Source organism: Xenopus tropicalis, chromosome 8, assembly GCF_000004195.4.
Source record: "Xenopus tropicalis strain Nigerian chromosome 8, UCB_Xtro_10.0, whole genome shotgun sequence".
Classification (NCBI taxonomy): Eukaryota; Metazoa; Chordata; class Amphibia; order Anura; family Pipidae; genus Xenopus; species Xenopus tropicalis.
Genome location: NC_030684.2, coordinates 142,959,665 through 142,983,608, shown reverse-complemented (window position 1 = coordinate 142,983,608; position 23,944 = coordinate 142,959,665). Strand labels below are relative to the sequence as shown.

Sequence of the window (23,944 nt, the reverse complement as noted above, 5' to 3'; positions counted from 1 at the left end):
GGTGATTTCAACCAAGTCCTTAGACCAGAAAGATCGGTCAGGAAGGTTAGGGAAATCCGAAAGCTTTTTCTTTAAGCAACTAGTTCAGCAAGCTGGATTGGTTGATGTTGCCACCTGGGAGGGCCGGAGAGCGACGGCACACTTACAGGTGCGGGGGTAGGAGTAGCCGCTTGGATATGGCTTTTGTCAGGATGGGTGAGGAATTTACTGATGTTAGAGAGGTTGGGGTTGAATACTCAGACCACCTGACACTTTCCTTTACGGTGGGGACCTTGTCAGTTCCAGCAAAGGGCAAGGGCCTGTGGCGATTAAGCTCAGATTCCCTGGAGGGCGAGTCAGTAGGGAAGTCTTTTGAGGCTCTTCTTCAGCACCAGTTCGGGAGGGTTGATTTCTATGACTCTGTGTCATCGTGGTGGGAGGATGTCAAGCGCTCATTCCGGACTTTCTTCCGTAAGCTATCTGTACGCAGGGAGGGTAATCGGTATAAGAAGTACCTGACTCTCTTAAAGAAGCTGGAGTCCTCTATTTCGGATGGGGTGGAGGGGTCAAAGATCACCCAGCTGAAAGCCCAGATCAGAGAATGTCAGTACAGCCGCTACAAATCTCTTGTGGCAGGAAAGGGATTATGGGAGTTTTCGCTCTCCGGACCCCTTTTTAAACTGCCGGGAGAATGTTGGGCGGAAGCTTATCACCGGTCTGATCGACCCCAAGGGTGAGTTACAGACATCCAGGGAGGGCATCCTTGGGGTTGTGAAAGGCTTCTACGCTTCTCTGTTCCGGGCCAAGGCTTTGGATAAGGGGAGGACTTCATCCTTCCTGGAGGCAACCCCAGGGCCTGATGTGACCAATTTGGACTTGAGCCTTTGACAGCTGAGATCACGGAGGACGAGGTCAAAGCTGCCATTGATTGCCTTGCTAAAAAGAAGGCTCCAGGACCGGACGGCCTTACAGCCGAATTTTATAAGAAATTTAAAGACCAGCTGGCTCCGGTTCTTGTAGAGGTCTTTAGAGACTGCCTGGAAGGGGGTATCTTGCCCCCCTCTATGAGAGAATCCTCCTTGATCTTGCTGTCTAAAGGTAAGGATCCGCAGCGGGTTGAGAACTGGAGGCCGATTGCCCTTCTCAACACTGATAGGAAGCTTCTCGCACGGATACTTTTTACTAGACTGATTTTGTTTTCAGGCACTTTATTATCTCCTGTCCAGTCCTGCACGGTGAAAGGGCGGAGCATATTCGAGGCGATCCTTACTATAAGGGAAGCCTTGGAACTATGCAAAGTCCAAAACATCGGGTGCTACTTCCTGTCTCTGGACCAGGCTAAGGCCTTTGATCGAGTGGATCATGAGTATCTGTGGGCCGTTTTGGCAAAGTATGGCATCCCGGGAACATTCATTAGGTGGCTATCAGCTTTGTACAAAGGGGCCGTAAGCTTTCCACTTATCAATGGGTGGCGAGGTGAGAACTTTGAGGTCGGGGCCGGGGTGAGACAGGGGTGCCCTTTAAGCCCTTTGCTGTATGTTTTTGCGATCGATCCTTTTTTAAGGCGTTTGCAGGCGGGTGGAATAAAGGGTCTCTCTGTTCCCTGTAGCCAGCCCCTCAGGTCAGTAGCCTACGCGGATGATGTCACGGTAGCAGTCTCTTGTCCGGAGGATGTGGGAGTGCTGTCCGAGACGATCAGAAGTTACTCAGAGGCCTCCGGGTCTCTGGTCAACATGGATAAGTCTCAAGCTTTTTGGTCATTAGACGAGGAGCCGGCTTTTCCGCTCCGGGAATTCTCAGTTGCCCCAACTCAGATTAGAATCTTGGGAATCAAATTTGGGAAGGGAGATGACTGTAGGCAAACTGGGAAGAGAAGTTGGATGCCGGGAATGCTAAAGTACAGCGATGGAAGCAGTGGAGGCTGTCCTACAGTGAAAGGGTGAAGCTCGTGAAGACTTACCTGGTCCCTATCTTTCTGTTTGTTTCCTATGTGTATCCGCTGCCTGAAGCTCTCTATGCTCGGATCCACAGTCTGTTCTTCCAGTTAATCTGGGGGAGCAGGCTGAATCCAGTAAAAAGGGGTGTCACTTACCTGCAGAGGAAAGAGGGAGGGTTGGGCATGCTATGCCCAGTGGCTTTCTTTGGCTCCATCTTCCTGAAGTCCAACTTTGGGTGCCTGGGCCAAAGAACTGATTCCCTGTGGGAATGTTGCGTCAGGCGTTGGGTATTGCCTCTGGTGGGAGATTGGGTGCTTGGCGGTAGCGTGAAGACAGTCCGGGTGCGCGGGAGACAACTCCCTCCGCATCTTGAGTTGGGGCTGAAGCTTTTGAGAAGTGGGACATTGGAATTGGGGAGCTGGGTTCTGTTGCGAGAAGGCAGATCTATCAGAGAATCCTGGGAACCTATTTCATTGTCCCCTTGGCCTTAAAAGACTGTGTGGGGAACATTCTTTCCCAGAGCCTCCGGTGGCTCAATGACAGAAGGGTGCCCCCCAAATACTTTGATCTAAACTGGCTCGCCCTTCAGGGAAGGCTTTTTGTCAGGGGCAATCTGAGCTATTTAAACATTGCAGACAGAGAGTGCCCGTGGGGCTGCGCCACCAATGAGACCCAGGAACATTTTCTGGTTGATTGCCCTGTGACAAAGACTGTGCGGTTTCAGTTGGCAGAGACTCTCAAAGTACCACACATTAGGCAGCTCTCTTATGCCAATGCGGCCTATGGGATCCTGTCTGTCCCACACCCCCTGGATGCAGGATCCATGTACATGATAATATCAGTAATGAGGTACCACCTATGGCAATCCCGCTGTAGGAGATCACTCGGCCAGGAGGATGTTGTTATTGACCTTATAGTGAAGTCTGTGGTGGCCGATTTGGGTTTCCTGAAGGAAAGGGAGATCAGACGCTGCACCTCAAATACCTCAAAATGGAGAAATATCAATCTGTGAGTGTCCTTGTCCTTCTCCTTGCCATTAGGACAGTTTGTACCAGCTTTTCTGGGGGAAATCTTGTAGGTACATTTGAATGTTATGAATGGGCGCCATCACCTCAGCGCTACTGCCGGCAAGTTGTTTTTGTTTTTTTGAAATTGCAGTTTGTCCTCTTTTGGTTTGTGTGGGGAATGGGATATGTATTGAATGCAAGTGCTTTATTTCATGGGCAATGGAAAGGCAATTTCAAGTCAAAATGGCTAATTTCTTTGCTTACAGTTTGTAAATAGTTGTACATTGTTTTGTTTGTTTTGAAAGATTTATTATTTGTTAAGTTTATACCAATAAAAAATCCCTATCTGATCCCCCCATTGTAAGCAGCAGTCCTGCCCTGCTTTATGGCTGAGATTCTAGCTATGGGGCAGAATATGGGGGAACTATACAATAAGTATAAGGTTAATATCCACAGATTACAGAGACTCCCAGTATGATGGAGAGACCCCGCGTCTGTCTATTCGTGAGATTGCTCCGTGTGTAGGATAAGACATCTGCGGTGGGTCGGAGGGAGGGGGGACGTGAGTCACACAGACAAGAATCTCCAATAATCTCCCCCGACCACAGAGCGACTCTCAGAGACAGACAGAGAGGGAAAGGAAACGTGACGCTCACTCTCAGCGCAGGGACAGCCTGTGTGTGTTTGGGCTGGGAAGTCCTGGGACACTATTTTGGGTTGCTTAGTGAGGAACCATAGCAACATAATACTGTGATACAGAATAACGCCCGTGTCCTTGTAATCCACCCAGTGGCGTGGTGCCCAGGGAGATACGGAGGTTGGCACAGGATGCCCGCAGCCCTTTAATGTTTTACTTGAACCGATAAAGGGACAATACACTATTTATGAGTCTGGTTAATAATTAATTGGCGGGGGAGCTGCCATGCTTGTTCCCATCCCTGGAGCAGCGCCCTCTGCTGGGCACAGAGTGGTCTGAGTAGTTACCTGCCCTCACCCTGCATTAGCATCCTGTTAGGGCAAGATGGGGACAGTAGGGCAAGATGGGGACAGTAGGACAAGATGGAGACAGTAGGGCAAGATGGGGACAGTAGGACAAGATGGGGACAGTAGGACAAGATGGGGACAGTAGGGCAAGATGGAGACAGTAGGTCAAGATGGGGACAGTAGGGCAAGATGGGGACAGTAGGACAAGATGGGGACAGTAGGACAAGATGGAGACAGTAGGACAAGATGGAGACAGTAGGACAAGATGGGGACAGTAGGACAAGATGGGGACAGTAGGGCAAGATGGAGACGGTGGGGCAAGATGGAGACGGTGGGGCAAGAGGGGGACGGTGGGGCAAGAGGGGGACGGTGGGGCAAGAGGGGGACGGTGGGGCAAGAGGGGGACGGTGGGGCAAGAGGGAGACGGTGGGGCAAGAGACAGTAGGACAGATCACCTCTGTAGATAGGTCGGATGATTCTGGAGGCCTGACTATTATGCTGTTTAATAACCCATCCAGATTTCTAACTCCCTGCTGCTCTTGGCTACACAGGGGGCACCACGTACCCATGTGCCCGGCAGTGCTGGGGGGCCCGCTTGTTAGTGCCCGTGAGTGGGCAGTCGCCCCTCTCACACGTGAGCGCTTTATTTCATGGCCGAGACATCACGTCAGGAAAAGCCCTCGGTAACGTCACTCCCCGCGAGCCTAAAATACCCCGGGTTTCCCTTCCCCGTTGCTAAGGAAATGAGTGGAAACAAACAGAGAGCTGTAAATAGTACAGTGTGAGCCCCACTGGCCGGCAGCCCCCCTTATTCCCAGCGCTACAGCCGCTGCCCCTCGCCTGCTGGGCCGCCGCTCCGCCGACTACTACTCCTTCTGTCACGGCTCATTCGCTCTGCGGAGTATCTGCCCCTTTATATCTTCTATTTAGCGATGAGCTACGTTTTTTGGATTTGTTGCAAAATTCTGCATTTCACCATTGGCAAATTTGTCGCAACAAATGTTGCAGTTGTGTAAAAGTCGCGATCATGTAAAAGAAAAAAGTTGTAGTTGCGTCAAAAAAAGTTGCAGCTATGTCAAAAAGTCATGGTCATGTCAAAAAAAGTCATGGTCATGTCAAAAAAAGTCGCGATCATGTCAAAAAAAGTCGCGATCATGTCAAAAAAAGTTGCAGTTGTGTCAAAAAGTTGCAGTCATGTCAAAAAAAGTCATGGTCATGTCAAAAAAAGTCATGGTCATGTCAAAAAAAGTTGCAGTTGCGTCAAAAAGTCGAGATCATGTCAAAAAAAAGTTGCAGTTGGGTCAAAAAAAGTCACTATAATGTCAAAAACAGTTGCAGTTGCGTCAAAAAGTTGCAGTCATGTTAAAAAAAAAAGTTGTGGTCATGTCAAAAAAAGTTGCAGTTGGGTCAAAAAAAGTCGCGATAATGTCAAAAAAAGTTGCAGTTGCGTCAAAAAGTTGCAGTCATGTTAAAAAAAGTTGTGGTCATGTCAAAAAAAGTTGCAGTTGGGTCAAAAAAAGTCGCGATAATGTCAAAAAAAGTTGCAGTTGCGTCAAAAAGTTGCAGTCATGTTAAAAAAAAAAAGTCGTGGTCATGTCAAAAAAAGTTGCAGTTGCATCCTTGTATTCTCTTATATGATTGGACATTTTCTGGCCACCTATTGGCTCCCTCTGCCGCCCCAGCCAGGAGTTGGTTCCCTATACCAACTACATGAGTCAGTGAGGGGCCCGGCTCCTCCCCCCGCGCTCAGGGAACAGCGAGAGGATGGTTGGGATTATGGCGGGGAGGTTTGGCAGTCGGATTTGGTGGTTTGGCAGTCGGAATGGAAAACTGGGGCCGGGGGGGGGGGGGTTGTAGCTTTGATGCCGGAATTAAACGGAACAGTCTGGGATCAGCGCTCAGGGCCCAACCGCCTTCATCCGCACTAACTGCCCCCCCGTATGGATCAAGTTGCCCCCTGATTGCATCTGGCCTTGTTTCTTAAATTGGGGGGGTTTCAGACCCACACCCCAATATATATAACCCTTATTGCCCTCCCCCCCTTAGCTGCCACTCAGGGGTGCAGATATTTAGTTCAGAGAATGACCCCCCCTTTGTAATGAAGACTGCCCCCAAGAGCTTACAATCTAATGTGTACATAGGGAGGACGGTGTAGCTCAGTGTGAGTATTACTTGCCTGCCGGGGAGCGGGGGCACATTAGGGACCGCTGCAGCCATGCAGTTGGTCTTTAGCCAGGACATTAAAGTTGTCCGGAACCCCAAGAGCTTACAATCTAATGTGTCCATATGTATATAGGGAGGACGGTGAGTTGCTCAGTGTGAGTATTACTTGCCTGCCGGGGAGCGGAAGCGTATAAGGGTCTACTGCTGCCATGCAGTTGGTCTTTAGCCAGGGCATTAAAGTTGTCCGGAACCCCAAGAGCTTACAATCTAATGTGTCCATATGTACATAGGGAGGACGGTGAGTAGCTCAGTGTGAGTATTACTTGCCTGCCGGGGAGCGGGAGCGTATAAGGGTCTCCTGCTGCCATGCAGTTGGTCTTTAGCCAGGGCATTAAAGTTGTCTGGAACCCCAAGAGCTTACAATCTAATGTGTCCATATGTACATAGGGAGGACGGTGAGTAGCTCAGTGTGAGTATTACTTGCCTGCCGGGGAGTGGGAGCGTATAAGGGTCTCCTGCTGCCATGCAGTTGGTCTTTAGCCAGGGCATTAAAGTTGTCCGGAACCCCAAGAGCTTACAATCTAATGTGTCCATATGTACATAGGGAGGACGGTGAGTAGCTCAGTGTGAGTATTACTTGCCTGCCGGGGAGCGGGAGCGTATAAGGGTCTCCTGCTGCCATGCAGTTGGTCTTTAGCCAGGGCATTAAAGTTGTCCAGAACCCCCCAGAGCTGCTGTTTGTGGGGGCCCCGGGGGCCAGCCCTGCAGCCTGATTACTGAATAAACACACAAGGAGTCGGTTATAATGTGGGCTCATTCTGCCCCGTGGCAAGAATGAGTCACCATCTGATCATCTGCCTCTCATTAACCCATTCGCTGCCGCGGGGGGTGTAGTGTAGCGCGCTGGCATCAGAGGTGGGGGGGGAGGGGTAGTTATCCAACCAATGCCTGTCATAGTAAGCTGTAAATGTAACTTTGCCTTTAATATGGGAGGGAGCTGCCCTACTGCTCTGCCAAGGCCAAATTTGCAGTAAGGGGTGGGGGGTTCACCCCTAAGTTAACTATTAGTACGTTACGGAATGCCCTATTCCATGCAGCTTTGCAATTGGTCTTCATTTTTTTTTTTAATAGTTTTTTTTAATTATTAGCCTTTTTCTTCTGCCTCTTTCCGCCTTTCAAATGGGGGGTCACTGACCCCGGCAGCCAAACCCTATTGCTCTGTGAGGCTCCGGTTTTATTGTTATTTTTACTTTTTATTCCTTATCTTTCTATTCAGCCCCTCCCCTATTCATATTCCTTTCTCTCGTTCAAACCGTTGCCTGGTTGCTAGGGTGACTAAGACCGTAGCAACCAGATAGCTGCTAAAATACCAAAACCGAGAGCTGCTGAATGACTGAAAAAATGAAGACCAATTGCAAATATCAATGTCTGCATCATATTAAAAGGTGAACTTGCCCTTTAATATAGCACCCTAATCTGTCGTTGTATTTGGGCCCCCCCTTCCCTATGGAATCCAACGCCCCCCCCACCACGGGTACAAAGCCACTTTTATTTGCACGACCTTTGCTTTTATAGGCAGCCGCGCTCATTAGGGATCAGTGAGGCGTTTTATGGGTTAATGTTGTTTGGGAAGATGAATTGGAGGGTGGGGGTGCTGGTTTAACCCCCTCTATTAGCAGCGCAATTGCCCCTCACCCCAATAAACCGCGGCTGAAAGCATCGCTGCTGGTTACAGACGCCCCCTCTGATTGGCAGAGCCAGACGCGGGGGGGGGGGATTCTAGTGAATAGGGATATAGTATTTCCCCCATTGGGTGTGGCCCCTTTCCCGTCAATGTAAAAGTATAAAAAAAAAACAAAACTATAAACTCCATCCAAGGTTTATTTTTTTCAAAAACATACACAGTGTATCCGTGGCGACGGCAGAGAGGCGGGGCTAGGAGAAAGTCACGTTATTGGAGCAGAATTTGGTTTGAAATGGTCCAGGGCTGAGTTTTATGGCTGGAGATAATAATTAGCGTGAGTCAGAGTCCACAGGTCCCCAACCGGCGCGGCTGGCCAACCAAACAGCGAAAACAAGGCATTCCCACTACCCAGCAACTTGCACTGATGGTTCCGACTCCTGAAGCAATGTAGCAGCTCAGTCATAGTCCTACTGCCTGCAGCTGCATAACCTAAGCAAATGGCAGGTCTCCAGCTGGTTGTCAGGGAATGCTGGGAGTTGTAGTTCAACCTCAGCAGGAGACAAATGCGCATGAGAGTGCAAGCTCTTCGGGGCAGAGAGCAGAGATCCTGCAGGAATCGTATCCGTGTCTGGTTTTTATAGAGCGTCTAGACATCCTGATTCTCCCTCGGCCCAAAATAACCGCAGGGATCCAGTGACAGCATTGACTTTGTGTTGGGGGCTGTGCCTGGGCATGTTCTGTACGGGCCCCTGCCAATCCCTGCCCATTCTGTGCCACCTCCTGCATTACGTCTGCCCCGGGGCAGTAACAGCAAAGGAAGGGGCTCCTTACTGTAAGGGCAGTCAGGTTATGGGGTTCCCTACCCAGAGAGGGGGAATGAGTGATACATTGGGGGTGGGGAGGAAAGGGGATCTCACCATCAGCATAGGAAGGGGTTCCTTACTGTAAGGGCAGTCAGGTTATGGGATTCCCTACCAAGAGAGGGGGAATGAGTGATACATTGGGGGTGGGGAGGAAAGGAGATCTCACCATCAGCATAGGAAGGGGTTCCTTACTGTAAGGGCAGTCAGGTTATGGGATTCCCTACCAAGAGAGGGGGAATGAGTGATACATTGGGGGGGAGGAAAGAGGATCTCACCATCAGCATAGGAAGGGGTTCCTTACTGTAAGGGCAGTCAGGTTATGGGGTTCCCTACCAAGAGAGGGGGAATGAGTGATACATTGGGGGTGGGGAGGAAAGGGGATCTCATCATCAGCATAGGAAGGGGTTCCTTACTGTAAGGGCAGTCAGGTTATGGGGTTCCCTACCAAGAGAGGGGGAATGAGTGATACATTGAGGGGGGGGGAAAGGGGATCTCACCATCAACATAGGAAGGGGTTCCTTACTGTAAGGGCAGTCAGGTTATGGGGTTCCCTACCAAGAGAAGGGGAATGAGTGATACATTGGGGGTGGGGAGGAAAGGGGATCTCACCATCAGCATAGGAAGGGGTTCCTTACTGTAAGGGCAGTCAGGTTATGGGATTCCCTACCAAGAGAGGGGGAATGAGTGATACATTGGGGGTGGGGGAAAGGGGATCTCACCATCAGCATAGGAAGGGGTTCCTTACTGTAAGGGCAGTCAGGTTATGGGGTTCCCTACCAAGAGAGGGGGAATGAGTGATACATTGGGGGTGGGGAGGAAAGGGGATCTCACCATCAGCATAGGAAGGGGTTCCTTACTGTAAGGGCAGTCAGGTTATGGGGTTCCCTACCAAGAGAGGGGGAATGAGTGGTTCATTGGGGGTGGGGAGGAAAGGGGATCTCACTATCAGCATAGGAAGGGGTTCCTTACTGTAAGGGCAGTCAGGTTATGGGGTTCCCTACCCAGAGAGGGGGAATGAGTGATACATTGGGGGTGGGGAGGAAAGGGGATCTCACCATCAGCATAGGAAGGGGTTCCTTACTGTAAGGGCAGTCAGGTTATGGGGTTCCCTACCCAGAGAGGGGGAATGAGTGATACATTGGGGGTGGGGAGGAAAGGGGATCTCACCATCAGCATAGGAAGGGGTTCCTTACTGTAAGGGCAGTCAGGTTATGGGGTTCCCTACCAAGAGAGGGGGAATGAGTGATACATTGGGGGTGGGGAGGAAAGGGGATCTCACCATCAGCATAGGAAGGGGTTCCTTACTGTAAGGGCAGTCAGGTTATGGGGTTCCCTACCAAGAGAGGGGGAATGAGTGATACATTGGGCCTGGGGGTGGGGAGGAAAGGGGATCTCACCATCAGCATAGGAAGGGGTTCCTTACTGTAAGGGCAGTCAGGTTATGGGGTTCCCTACCAAGAGAGGGGGAATTAGTGATACATTGGGGGTGGGGAGGAAAGGGGATCTCACCATCAGCATAGGAAGGGGTTCCTTACTGTAAGGGCAGGCGGGTTATGGGATTTCCTACCCAGAGATCCCTGTGATTTATGATTATGCAGTTACAGGGGGAGGGGCTTGGCACTATTTAGTACACAGCTCCCTCTTTTCCCAAACACAGACACATACAGGGCGCAGAGTGAGTAGATAATTGGCTGCGGGATGAAGTCACATGTTTATACAGGGCCACGGAACCAACACATGAGGGGAATCCTGCAACCAACAGAGCCCTAACTCTGTGTATATATACACTGTCTAACCAGCACCCCCTTATCTACTCCTATAGCCCCCTGTTATGTTATATAATTGTATTGCATAAAACTATGGCACATAGGGATTCCCCTGTACTAAGCACAATTCAGCAGGAACAGCCCCCTAAGTTTGCCCATAGCCTGTACAGAGAGATACCATAAACCTATGGCACATAGGGATTCCCCTGTACTAAGCACAATTCAGCAGGAACAGCCCCCTAAGTTTGCCCATAGCCTGTACAGAGAGATACCATAAAACTATGGCACATAGGGATTCCCCTGTACTAAGCACAATTCAGCAGGAACAGCCCCCTAAGTTTGCTTGTAGCCTGTACAGAGAGATACTATAAAACTATGGCACATAGGGATTCCCCTGTACTAAGCACAATTCAGCAGGAACAGCCCCCTAAGTTTGCTCATAGCCTGTACAGAGAGATACCATAAAACTATGGCACATAGGGATTCCCCTGTACTAAGCACAATTCAGCAGGAACAGCCCCCTAAGAATGCTCATAGCCTGTACAGAGAGATACCATAAAACTATGGCACATAGGGATTCCCCTGTACTAAGCACAATTCAGCAGGAACAGCCCCCTAAGTTTGCCCATAGCCTGTACAGAGAGATACCATAAAACTATGGCACATAGGGATTCCCCTGTACTAAGCACAATTCAGCAGGAACAGCCCCCTAAGTTTGCTCATAGCCTGTACAGAGAGATACCATAAAACTATGGCACATAGGGATTCCCCTGTACTAAGCACAATTCAGCAGGAACAGCCCCCTAAGTTTGCCCATAGCCTGTACAGAGAGATACCATAAAACTATGGCACATAGGGATTCCCCTGTACTAAGCACAATTCAGCAGGAACAGCCCCCTAAGTTTGCCCATAGCCTGTACAAAGAGATACCATAAAACTATGGCACATAGGGATTCCCCTGTACTAAGCACAATTCAGCAGGAACAGCCCCCTAAGTTTGCTCATAGCCTGTACAGAGAGATACCATAAAACTATGGCACATAGGGATTCCCCTGTTCTAAGCACAATTCAGCAGGAACAGCCCCCTAAGTTTGCTCATAGCCTGTACAGAGAGATACCATAAAGGACCCCAAGTGACATATGGGACAGCCATCTATATGCTGTGTGTTTGCGGATATATGAGTTTAGAAATTGGACAGAAATTCTAATGGAAACTTTGCCTTTAATTCCCCCCCCCCCCCCCTCCCTAGTAGCTGAACTGGTTCTTGTCTACACAGCACTGAATCATGATTATTTTGGTTTTATTTGGGGAGAGGGGGAGGAGCCTATCAGAGGGACAGTCAAAAACATCATCCACATTGGTGGTGGTGGGGTTAGCAAACCCGCTGAGGGTTCTGGGAGTTGCAGTTCAAGGCTTTGAATTGTTCCAATCTGCTGTGTTCAGGGGTAAGCGAACCCACTGAGGGTTCTGGGAGTTGCAGTTCAAGGCTTTCAATCGCTCCAATGTGCTGTGTTCAGGGGTAAGCGAACCCGCTGAGGGTTCTGGGAGTTGCAGTTCAAGGCTTTCAATCGCTCCAATGTGCTGTGTTCTGGGGTAAGCGAACCCGCTGAGGGTTCTGGGAGTTGCAGTTCAAGGCTTTCAATCGCTCCAATGTGCTGTGTTCTGGGGTAAGCGAACCCGCTGAGGGTTCTGGGAGTTGCAGTTCAAGGCTTTCAATCGCTCCAATGTGCTGTGTTCTGGGGTAAGCGAACCCGCTGAGGGTTCTGGGAGTTGCAGTTCAAGGCTTTCAATCGCTCCAATGTGCTGTGTTCAGGGGTAAGCGAACCCGCTGAGGGTTCTGGGAGTTGCAGTTCAAGGCTTTCAATCGCTCCAATGTGCTGTGTTCAGGGGTAAGCGAACCCGCTGAGGGTTCCTGGGAGTTGCAGTTCAAGGCTTTCAATCGCTCCAATGTGCTGTGTTCAGGGGTAAGCGAACCCGCTGAGGGTTCTGGGAGTTGCAGTTCAAGGCTTTCAATCGCTCCAATGTGCTGTGTTCTGGGGTAAGCGAACCCGCTGAGGGTTCTGGGAGTTGCGGTTCAAGGCTTTTAATTGTTCCAATCTGCTGTGTTTAGGGGTAAGCGAACCCGCTGAGGCTGATGGGATGTGTAGTTCTGTAATGGCTGGAAGTGGCTTGGGTCAGTGCTGGAGGGTTGCAGGGAGTTATATTGGTGACTGATATTGGCGAACCCGCTGAGGGTTCTGGGAGTTGCAGTTTAAGGCTTTCCATTGCTCCAATCTGCTGTGTTCTGGGGTAAGCAAACCCGCTGAGGGTTCTGGGAGTTGCAGTTCAAGGCTTTCAATCGCTCCAATGTGCTGGGTTCTGGGGTAAGCGAACCCGCTGAGGGTTCTGGGAGTTGCGGTTCAAGGCTTTCAATTGTTCCAATCTGCTGTGTTTAGGGGTAAGCGAACCCGCTGAGGCTGATGGGATGTGTAGTTCTGTAATGGCTGGAAGTGGCTTGGGTCAGTGCTGGAGGGTTGCAGGGAGTTATATTGGTGACTGATATTGGCGAACCAGCTGAGGGTTCTGGGAGTTGCAGTTCAAGGCTTTTAGTCGCTCCAATGTGCTGTGTTCAGGGGTAAGCGAACCCGCTGGGGCTGATGGGATGTGTAGTTCTGTAATGGCTTGGGTCAGAGCCGGAGGGTTGCAGGGAGTTATATTGACTGACAGCTCTGCTGTGTCCCCAGATGCCTCACGTCAAGCAGCCGGTTGGGGGGGGGGGGGGACAGGGCCATGATTTGAGTTTTCCTTTCCCTTTAGGCTCCTCCCCTGGCCCCGCCCAGGGGCTGGCAGTTGCGAGTGGATGTAACTGGGAGCCACTGGGCACAGCAGACTGTCAGAGGCGGAGAAGGAAAGCAGATCCCTGCGCACTGACAGCCCCCCGTGTATTCGCCAAGAGCCATGGAGACCCCCGGGCAGAAGCGGGCGACCCGCAGCACCCACACCCCACTCTCCCCCACCCGCATCACCCGCCTGCAGGAGAAGGAAGACCTGCAGGAACTCAACGACCGATTGGCCGTCTACATCGACAAGGTGCGCTCCTTGGAGTCGGAGAACGCCGGGCTGCGCCTGCGCATCACTGAGTCCGAAGAGGTGGTCAGTCGCGAGGTGTCGGGCATCAAGGGGGCCTACGAGGCGGAACTGGCGGACGCCCGCAAAACTCTCGACTCGGTGGCCAAGGAGAGGGCTCGCCTGCAGCTGGAGCTCAGCAAGATCCGCGAGGAGCACAAGGAGCTGAAAGCGAGGTAGGACCCGGGGGTGCCAGGACTGTGTGCCAGCGGGATGGGGTGGGGGTCGGTTACACTGGGCTCCTTGGCACCGGGATGGAAATGTGAGCCCAGCCCATAGGAGTCATAGGATGTGTAGGAATGCCCACGCCTGGGGCAAACCTGACTCATGCCAGGGCTACTGGGAGAGGATTGGTGTTATCAGACCTGCCTGTAGGGGGCGCCGCTTGTCTTCAGCAGCAGCGACTCCATTGCATCCCACAGGGTGTCTATTCCTTATTAGTCCCACCGGCCCTGCAGGGAGGCAGTTCCCTGTATCTACTCCCCTTACTTTATTAGTCCCACCACCCCTGCTGGGAGGTAGTTCCCTGTATCTATGCCCCTTACTGTATTAGTCCCACCACCCCTGCTGGGAGGCAGTTCCCTGTATCTACCCCCCTTACTGTATTAGTCCCACCACCCCTGCTGGGAGGCAGTTCCCTGTATCTACCCCCCTTACTGTATTAGTCCCACCGGCCCTGCTGGGAGGCAGTTCCCTGTATCTATGCCCCTTACTGTATCAGTCCCACCGGCCCTGCTGGGAGGCAGTTCCCTGTATCTATGCCCCTTTCTGTAAAGTAGCACTTCCCTATGTTCCCTTTCAGCCTCCCCCCCTATTCCTTTACTGTATCAGTCCCACCGGCCCTGCTGGGAGGCTGTTCCCTGTATCTATGCCCCTTACTGTATCAGTCCCACCGGCCCTACTGGGAGGCAGTTTCCTGTATCTATGCCCCTTACTGTATCAGTCCCACCGGCCCTGCTGGGAGGCAGTTCCCTGTATCTATGCCCCTTACTGTATTAGTCCCACCGCCACTGCTGGGAGGCTGTTCCCTGTATCTACTCCCCTTTCTGTAAAGTAGCACTTCCTTATGTTCCCCCCCAGTCCTTTACTGTCCCACCGGCCCTGCTGGGAGGCAGTTCCCTGTATCTACCCCAGTGGGTGTTTTTACATTGATGTATGAGCAGCGCGCGCCACGTGCCGAGTATCTCACACCAGTGAGCTCATTCCAATATAAATACTCCCCGTGCCGCGTGGTGTTGTCCCTACTGTGCTGGGAGTCTGTGCCGGGGAGTCACCGGCTAAAATAGGAAACAAAGTTATTTGTGCGGTGCCCACCCACCATTGGGAGACCCTGTGCCCCCACAACTCAGAGGGTAAGGGTGGCAGCTGTGCGTTTAGGGCTCTCTTTGGATTGGTTCATTGGTACCCGGGGCAGTTGCAGGTTCTATAAATGCCCCTTACCCTGACTCTGCCCCAAGTGGTGCCCCGGCATTGGTGCCACCGTATCTGTATATTCCATATGGGCATTGGTGCCACCGTATCTGTATATTCCATATGGGCATTGGTGCCACCGTATCTGTATATTCCATATGGGCATTGGTGCCACCGTATCTATATATTCCATATGGGCATTGGTGCCACCTTATCTATATATTCCATATGGGCATTGGTGCCACCGTATCTATATATTCCATATGGGCATTGGTGCCACCGTATCTATATATTCCATATGGGCATTGGTGCCACCGTATCTATATATTCCATATGGGCATTGGTGCCACCGTATCTATATATTCCATATGGGCATTGGTGCCACCGTATCTATACCATATGGGCATTGGTGCCACCGTATCTGTATATTCCATATGGGCATTGGTGCCACTAGAGTAGGGTGTGCCACTTTGTGCCCAGCCTGTTTATCCCTTCCTGCCATGCCTATCCATGCCACCCTGCCCATAGGGGCATACCCACAATGCCACGGGAAACCCCTGTGCCCCATTAAGTGCCACACAAAACAATATTTGGCAGCCATTTTTTTTTATTTTTGTTGGCGCAAGTTGCCAGCTCTTTGCTGCTGAGGATGCTGGGAGTTGCAGTCACACAGTCACAGACTGGCATTCCCTTATATGGGCTTGTGTTTTACTCACATCCCTGGAAAAACAAGACTTTGCTCTCCCCGAGCCAAGTGGCGGGAGGCTTTGCCAGCGTTGCGGGCGGCAGCGGCTGATTTTCCAGCAGAAACATGGATTTCCTTGTACAGTCGCTTCCCAGGATCTGCCTTAAATTAATTACCCCCCCCCCCAGCAATTAGCAGACAAGTTGCGTGGGGCCCAGGGCATGCTGGGAAAGGAAGCGCCTGATTATGTGATTATGTGACGCAGGGCTGGCTCACTTGCAGTCCTGCCCAATAGGCCACAATAGCACGGCGCCCCCCGGGGGATGAATGGAGAGACTGTTGCACCCAGTATCTCCCAGGGCCCTCGCTGGACTCAACTGGGGGGGAATGGGTCCCAGTGGATTCTGGGAGTTGTAGTTAATTAGCATGCATTAAAACGATAATAGTAATATTCTAGACTATATTCAGGGTTACCCCCCCCCCACTCCCTGGGGCATTAGTCTGTCTTTCACCCCCCCCCCCAGTTACACACATCTGCCCCACTGCTAGTGAAAGTGCCCTGTTGCCAAGCACCTGTATGAGTGTCCCCTTTAACCTGTGCCCCCCAGTCATGTGACACATGTGACCCACCCCGCACATTCCTGGCAGCTGGTTGGTGCAAATTCCTGGCATTCCAGAGCTCTGACACAGTCCCTAGCTCTCTCCTACCCCGCTCCTCTGCTCCCTTCTGCCCCAACACCTACTCCTAGGGGCAGATGGCTCCCCCCCTGTCCTGGGATACCCCCTGCCCTCCATTGGGGGGTAATAGCAGCATAGAATTAATAGCACAAAGGCTGCCCACATGAGGGTGGGATTATGGGCGGTCCTACCTACTGCCCCTTTATACTGATAACTTGTGGGTGGGGCTAAAATTATATTATCCTCAACTTAATTGGCCCTTCACCCCCACCCTATAAGCCATTAATTTACTATCTGGGGTGGGATAAGAGGACATACCCTTATGCACTACTGTGCTTATATTGGGGTACTACCAGTGGCATTGCCCAGCCACACCCCTTTCCCATTAACTCCACCCCTTTTCTCTTTTGTACTTACAATATAGGGAGGAGTAATAGGCAGCCCCGCCTCTTCCCCTGTCTGCTCCCACAGGATCGATACCCCTGACTCACCCCCTTTGCCCCGACTGCACTTATATTGGGGGGTAGGTCCCTCAGCCGCACCCTCTTGCCCTTTTGTGCTCATAACCTAGGGTGGCATTTGAGCCTCTACTGCCCCCCCAGTTTGGGGGCATTGCCAAAGCTGAGCCTGGCACTTTAAACATTGAGGGTGATGTAATAAAGGGCACTAAGTTAGCCCGGGTGCAGTAACCCATAGCAACCCTGCCAGGAGGGACTTGCCTACAGCAGCAGTTGGTACAGTGCCCACTACATGCCCTGCGTGGGTGCCCGCCGCATTCCCCTGGAAAGGTCAGTCTGTAGGAAAGGAACAATGCCCCCCTGTGGTGCCCAATTCATAGAAACCAGTCCAATGCCAGCCTGTTTATTGGCTGCGAGAAGCAGGGTGGGTAGGAGACACTGTGCCACCCCCTGGAGGTGCCAGCTTGGGAGTTGTACCAATTGCATTGCCCCTATTGCCCGTTCCCCTTGCTGCACAGTTAAAGTGAAAGTGATGGGACTTCCCATCTATTCACTGCTGGGTTCCGAAACGTTCTAGTTCGGTTCCCCTGCCGGTTCTGCACCTGGATCAGGCTACAGTGCTCCCGGAAGCCCAGTGCCCCCCTATCCGACATCACAAATGCCCCCCCCCAATCCCTTGCATGCTGGATAATGGAATAACCCAAAAAACCCCAGAAGGGTTCTTTCCATAGCAATTACATTAGCAATTATTCATTTTTCATTTCTTCGGGTAAAGTTCCCCTTTAAAGACAAGTTGCTTGTTACAAATAGTGTAACTGTTACACTGTATTTACCAGTAAATAGAAACAGCAGAATGCCGGGGTAATTACTCACCCCCCCCCCCCCCCCCCCACAGGGAACTCCCAGCCCAACATGAAAGTCATTTATGTATTTAAGTGTTATTTACCCTTTAAAAGACTAAACTCCCATCCTTTGCTGTTACATGCCCAAAGCCTCGGGAAACAGTATGGCACCTCCCATGCTCAGATGCCCTGGGGTATATTTAGCTTGGAGGGGGGGGTAATTAATAGCTCAGGGGCTCTGGAGGGTTAAACCATAGTAACCATAGTGCAGGGAGGGGGGAATTCTCTTTCACTTTCTCTCTCCCATATACTTCTGCACTTTGTGCCAGGCGTGTGACTTTCCTGCAGATAAAGAAGCGGTTGGATCAGGTTCCAGAACTCCCCCCCCTCCTCTTTCCTTCTGGGGCCCCTGGGAACTGACGACGGGACCCTGGGAAGGTGGAAGGATCACAGCGCTGGGGGGCAATCTGTTATATAACATTGCCGTCACTTGCAGATATTGTTTTAAATGGGGAAGGAAAGGCTTTATATATATATAATATATATATATATATATTCTTCTAAGGGATCCTAGCAGAATCCATAAAGCCTTTACTTTCCCTTTAAAACAAAATCTACAAGAATCTCTCTCTCTCTCTCTCTCTCTCTCTCTCTCTCTCTCTCTCTCTCTCTCTCTCTCTCTCTATATATATATATATATATATATATATATAATATATATATAATATATATATATATATATATATATATATTCTTCTACTGGAGCCTAGCAGAATCCATAAAGCCTTTACTTCCCCTTTAAAACAAAATCTACAAGAATCTCTCTCTCTCTCTCTATAAATATATATTCTTCTAAGGCAGTGCTGTCCAACTTCTGTGGTGCCGAGGGCCGGAATTTCTCTAGCATACATGGTGGAGGGCCGCTAATGGAAGCCAGTTTGACCACTCCCCTTTTTGAAACCACACCCACTTCAAACCACACCTATTTTATCACAATGACGGTAGCACAGCAAAATCCCAAATGCTTGGTCCTTACTGTGGGGATATCAACTGTCATTCATATGTGAAAGAATTATGTCATATTAAGATATACCCTTAAATTCCATATGCCTTCTCCTCCCCTGTGGATAGCACAGCAACCCCCAGTACATAATTACACACCTTAGGGACCATTTAATAGCTATTTCCAACTGCTAACAAACTCCCACAAACCCCTGCCAGGTTCACCTCCCACAAGCAGCATAGGGGCAGGCAGAGTATGGCACACACAGCAGCACTCTGCCTTCCTATGCTGTCTGTGTGTGCCATACTCTGCCTGCCCTACCCTGCTGTGTGTGCCATACTCTGCTGCCCTACCCTGCCTGTCCGTGCCATACTCTGCCCTGCGCCTACCCTGCCCTGTGTGTTGCCATATTTGGCCCTGCCCCTACGCCTGCCCTGTGTGTGCCCATACTTTGCCTGCCCTACCCTGCCTGTGTGTGCCATACTCTGCCTGCCCTACCCTGCCTGTGTGTGCCATACTCTCCCTACCCTGCCTGTGTGTGCCATACTCTGCCTGCCTACCCTGCCTGTGTGTGCCATACTCTCCCTACCCTGCCTGTGTGTGCCATACTCTGCCTGCCCTACCCTGCCTGTGTGTGCTATACTCTGCCTGCCCTACCCTGCCTGTGTTAGCCATACTCTGCCTGCCCTACCCTGCCTGTGTGTGCCATACTCTGCCTGCCCTACCCTGCCTGTGTGTGCTATACTCTGCCTGCCCTACCCTGCCTGTGTGTGCCATACTCTGCCTGCCCTACCCTTCCTGTGTGTGCCATACCCTCCCTGACCTATGCTGCCTGTGTGTGCCATACTCTACCTGCCCTATGCTGCCTGTGTGTGCCATACTCTGCCTGCCCTACCCTTCCTGTGTGTGCCATACCCTCCCTGATCTATGCTGCCTGTGTGTGCCATACACTCCCTGCCCTATGCTGCCTGTGTGTTCCATACTCTACCTACCCTATGCTCCCTGTGTTAGCCATACTCTGCCTGCCCTACCCTGCCTGTGTGTACCATACCCTCCCTGCCCTATTCTGCCTATGTGTGCCATACTCTGCCTACCCTATGCTGCCTGTGTGTACCATACCCTCCCTGCCCTATTCTGCCTATGTGTGCCATACTCTGCCTATCCTATGCTCCTTGTGTGTGCCATACTCTGCCTGCCCTATGCTGCCTGTGTGTACCATACCCTCCCTGCCCTATGCTCCCTGTGTGTGCCATACACACAGGCAGCATAGTCCAGGCAGTACCTACATAGGTACCTACAGTACCTATGTCTGAGGTGTGAAGAAGTGAACAATGGGGGTGATTACAGCCTGAGCCTGAGGTGTGAACACTGCAGGGGGGAACAATGCAGAGATTAAAAGGTGTGAACAACACAGGGGATTACATGTTTAAACAATACAGGGGGATTACAGCCTGAATCTGAGGTGAGAACCATGCAGGGGGGGCAGTTAATCTCAGTACTGATACCATTTAAAGCTTACACAAGAGTAAGCCATCAAAGCAGCCAGACAGGTGGGGGGGCCACACAGAGGGGGGTAGCAGGCCGCCAGTTGGACAGCACTGTTCTAAGGGATCCTAGCAGAATCCGTAAAGCCTTTACTTCCCCTTTAAACCCCATGTGCCCCCAATACGGATACCCATATGCCCTTAATGGTGGGTGCTGGCAGAGCTTTTAGAAATCATGGTGGCCATGTTGCTACGGTAGCCGGGCCCGGTGATTAGCCCTCTGGCCCAGTATAAGCCCAGTGTGAGCAGCACTACTCATAACTGGAAACCCCAACTTCCCGCTTGGGTCTCATTCCTGTAAGAGGGGAAAGAGCCTCCTCTTTGTCTTAAAGGGGAAGTAAACGCTACAATGGGTTTTTATTCCTGGGTTTTGGGTACAATTAGCAAGGGCAGCAGTGTGAGAATACTGGCCTTTCCCTGGGGCTGCTGGGGATTCTGGGAGATGTAGTTTCCAGCAGGCTGTAGATATATGGGGGTGGGCGTTGGTGCCCCCCCTTGTGGCGCATTGTGTTGCCCAAGAGAACAAAGAACATCTTGTAAACATTAGTCTCTCAGATCCCATAAAACTGTCGGCTCGGGCCCCGGGGCTCCGTCACTTTGGGACACGATACAACTTTCCACCTCCTTTTTTTCATTTTATTTTCATTTAAATTCTTTTTTTTTTGGCTCCAACCGCAGTGAGTCACGGGGAGGGGGGGGGACAATGTGACGGTTATTGCCAGTGCGGAGCTGTCTCTGTCTATAGACCCCCCCTCCCCATTGATACAATAGAATCAGCCTTTATTCTAATATTTCCCTATGCAAAGAGCGGTACCCGGGCACAGGGGGCGGGGCTTGGGGCCCTGCTGCAGCTGCTGTGTAATGATTGACACTCGCCCTCAGCTGTTCCCCAGTAAAAGCTGCCCCTATGGTGCCAACAGCCCCGGCCTGGGCCGCACTCACTGCCACGGGGGGGCCTAGGGTAATAGAGAGCCCCGATACTGATAGGGAATAAAGGGGTTCACTGAAGCCCAGGCCTAACGAGAGACCCCCAGAATCCTAATGGGCCACACTGGCACCTCTCATTTCCTTGCCCCCCCATTCCCTGCCCATCCCTATATACCCCTCTCTGCCCCCCATTCCCTGCCCGTCCCTATATACCCCTCTCTGCCCCCCATTCCCTGCCCATCCCTATATATTCCTCTCTGCCCCCCATTCCCTGCCCGTCCCTATATATCCCTCTCTGCCCCCCATTCCCTGCCTGTCCCTATATACCCCTCTCTGCCCCCCATTCCCTGCCCGTCCCTATATACCCCTCTCTGCCCCCCATATCCCTGCCCCATCCCTATATACCAGAGATGAGATCCCCCTAGGCCAAACTGTACTAATGGCACCGACGTGTTTATGGGTCAGTCCCCCCTAAGGCCCAAACTGTACTAAATGGCACGACGTGTTTTATGGGTCAGTCCCCCCTAGCCCAAACTGTACTAATGGTACCCGACTGTTTATGGGTCAGTCCCCCCCTAGGCCCAAACTGTAACTAATGGACCGACGGTGTTATGGGTCAGTCCCCCCTAGGCCCAAAACTGTACTAATGGTACCGACGTGTTTATGGGTCAGTCCCCTAGGCCCAAACTGTACTAATGGTACCTGACGTGTTTATGGGTCAGTCCCCCGGTAGGCCCAAACTGTAACTAATGGTACCGACGTGTTTATGGGTCAGTCCCCCTGAGGCCAAACTGTACTAATGGCACCGACGTGTTTAGGGTCATCCCCTGGCCACAAACTGTACTAATGGTACCACTGTGTTTATGGGTCAGTCCCCGCCTAGGCCCAAACTGTACTAATGAGGACGTTTTATGGGTCAGTCCCCCCTAGGCCCAAACTGTACTAATGGCACCGACGTGTTTATGGGTCAGTCCCCCTAGGCCAAACATGTACTAATGGTACCGACGTGTTTATGGGTCAGTCCCCCCTAGGCCCAACTGTACTAATGGTACCGACGTGTTTATGGGTCAGTCCCCCTAGGCCCAAACTGTACTAATGGTAGTGACGTGTTTATGGGTCAGTCCCCCTAGGCCCAAACTGTACTTAATGGCACCGACGTGTTTATGGGTCAGTCCCCCCTAGGCCAAACTGTACTAATGGTACCCGACGTGTTTATGGGTCAGTCCCCCCTAGGCCCAAACTGTACTAATGGTAACCGTGACGTGTTTATGGGTCGTCCCCCTAGGCCCAAACTGTACTAATGGCATGAGCGTGTTTATGGGTCACGTCCCCCTAGGCCCAAACTGTACTAATGGTACCAGACGTGTTTATGGGTCAGTCCCCCCTAGGCCCAAACTGTACTAATGGCACGACGTGTTTATGGGTCAGTCCCCCTAGGCCCAAACTGTACTAATGGCACGTACGACGTGTTTATGGGTCAGTCCCCCCTAGGCCCAAACTGTACTAATGGCACCGACGTGTTTATGGGTCAGTCCCCCTAGGCCCAAACTGTACTAATGGTACGGACGTGTTTTATGGGTCAGTCCCCCCTAGGCCCCAAACTGTACTAATGGCACGACGTGTTTATGGGTCAGTCCCCCTAGGCCCAAACTTACTAATGGCATACGTGTTTATGGGTCAGTCCCCTAGGCCCAAACTGTACTAATGGCACCGACGTGTTTATGGGTCAGTCCCCCTAAGGCCCAAACTGTAACTAATGGACGCGACGTGTTTATGGGTCAGTCCCCCCCTAGGCCCAAACTGTACTAATGGCGTGACGTGTTTATGGGTCAGTCCCCCCTAGGCCCAAACTGTACTAATGGCAGTGACGTGTTTATGGGTCAGTCCCCCTAGGCCCAAACTGTACTAATGGCACGTGACGTGTTTATGGGTCAGTCCCCCCTAGGCCCAAACTGTACTAATTGGCGACGTGGTTTTATGGGTCAGGTCCCCTAGGCCCAAACTGTACTAATGGCAGTACGTGTTTATGGGTCAGTCCCCCTAGGCCCAAACTGTACTAATGGTACCGACGTGTTTATGGGTAGTCCCCCCTAGGCCCAAACTGTACTAATGGCATGACGTGTTTATGGGTCGGTCCCCCCTAGGCCCAAACTGTACTAATGGTACCTAACGTTTATGGGTCAGTCCCCCTAGGCCCAAACTGTACTAATGGACCGACGTGTTTATGGGTCAGTCCCCCCTAGGCCCAAACTGTACTAATGGCACCGACGTGTTTATGGGTCAGTCCCCCCTAGGCCCAAACTGTACTAATGGTACCAGACGTGTTTATGGGTCAGTCCCCCTAGGCCCAAACTGTACTAATGGCATCGACGTGTTTATGGGTCAGTCCCCCCTAAGGCCAAAACTGTACTAATGGCACCGACGTGTTTATGGGTCAGTCCCCCCTAAGGCCCAAACTGTACTAATGGTACCGACGTGTTTTATGGGTCAGTCCCCCCTAGGCCCAAACTGTACTAATGGTACTGACGTGTTTTATGGGTCAGTCCCCCCTAGGCCCAAACTGTACTAATGGCACCGACGTGTTTTATGGGTCAGTCCCCCTAGCCCAAACTGTACTAATGGCACCGACGTGTTTTATGGGTCAGTCCCTAGGCCCAAACTGTACTAATGGTACCTGACGTGTTTTAGGGTCAGTCCCCCCTAGGCCCAAACTGTACTAATGGCATCGACGTGTTTTTTATGGGTCAGTCCCCCTAGGCCCAACTGTACTAATGGTACTACGTGTTTATGGGTCAGTCCCCCTAGGCCCAAACTGTACTAATGGCACACCGACGTGTTTATGGGTCAGTCCCCCCTAGGCCCAAACTGTACTAATGGTACCGACGTGTTTTATGGGTCAGGTCCCCCC

At 51.4% G+C, this 23,944-nt stretch overlaps 1 protein-coding gene across 2 annotated transcripts in view; it reads left to right on the top strand.

Moving 5' to 3' along the window:
* lmna (lamin A/C) overlaps positions 1 to 23,944 on the top strand; it is a 95,241-nt gene that overhangs the window by 25,679 nt on the left and 45,618 nt on the right. Inside the window, exon 3 of one of the 2 annotated variants that reach the window (XM_031890515.1) lies at positions 13,181 to 13,665. In XM_031890515.1, the coding sequence (XP_031746375.1) occupies positions 13,322 to 13,665 (344 nt within the window). In that variant the 5' untranslated portion in view covers positions 13,181 to 13,321. 2 annotated transcript variants of the gene reach the window in all.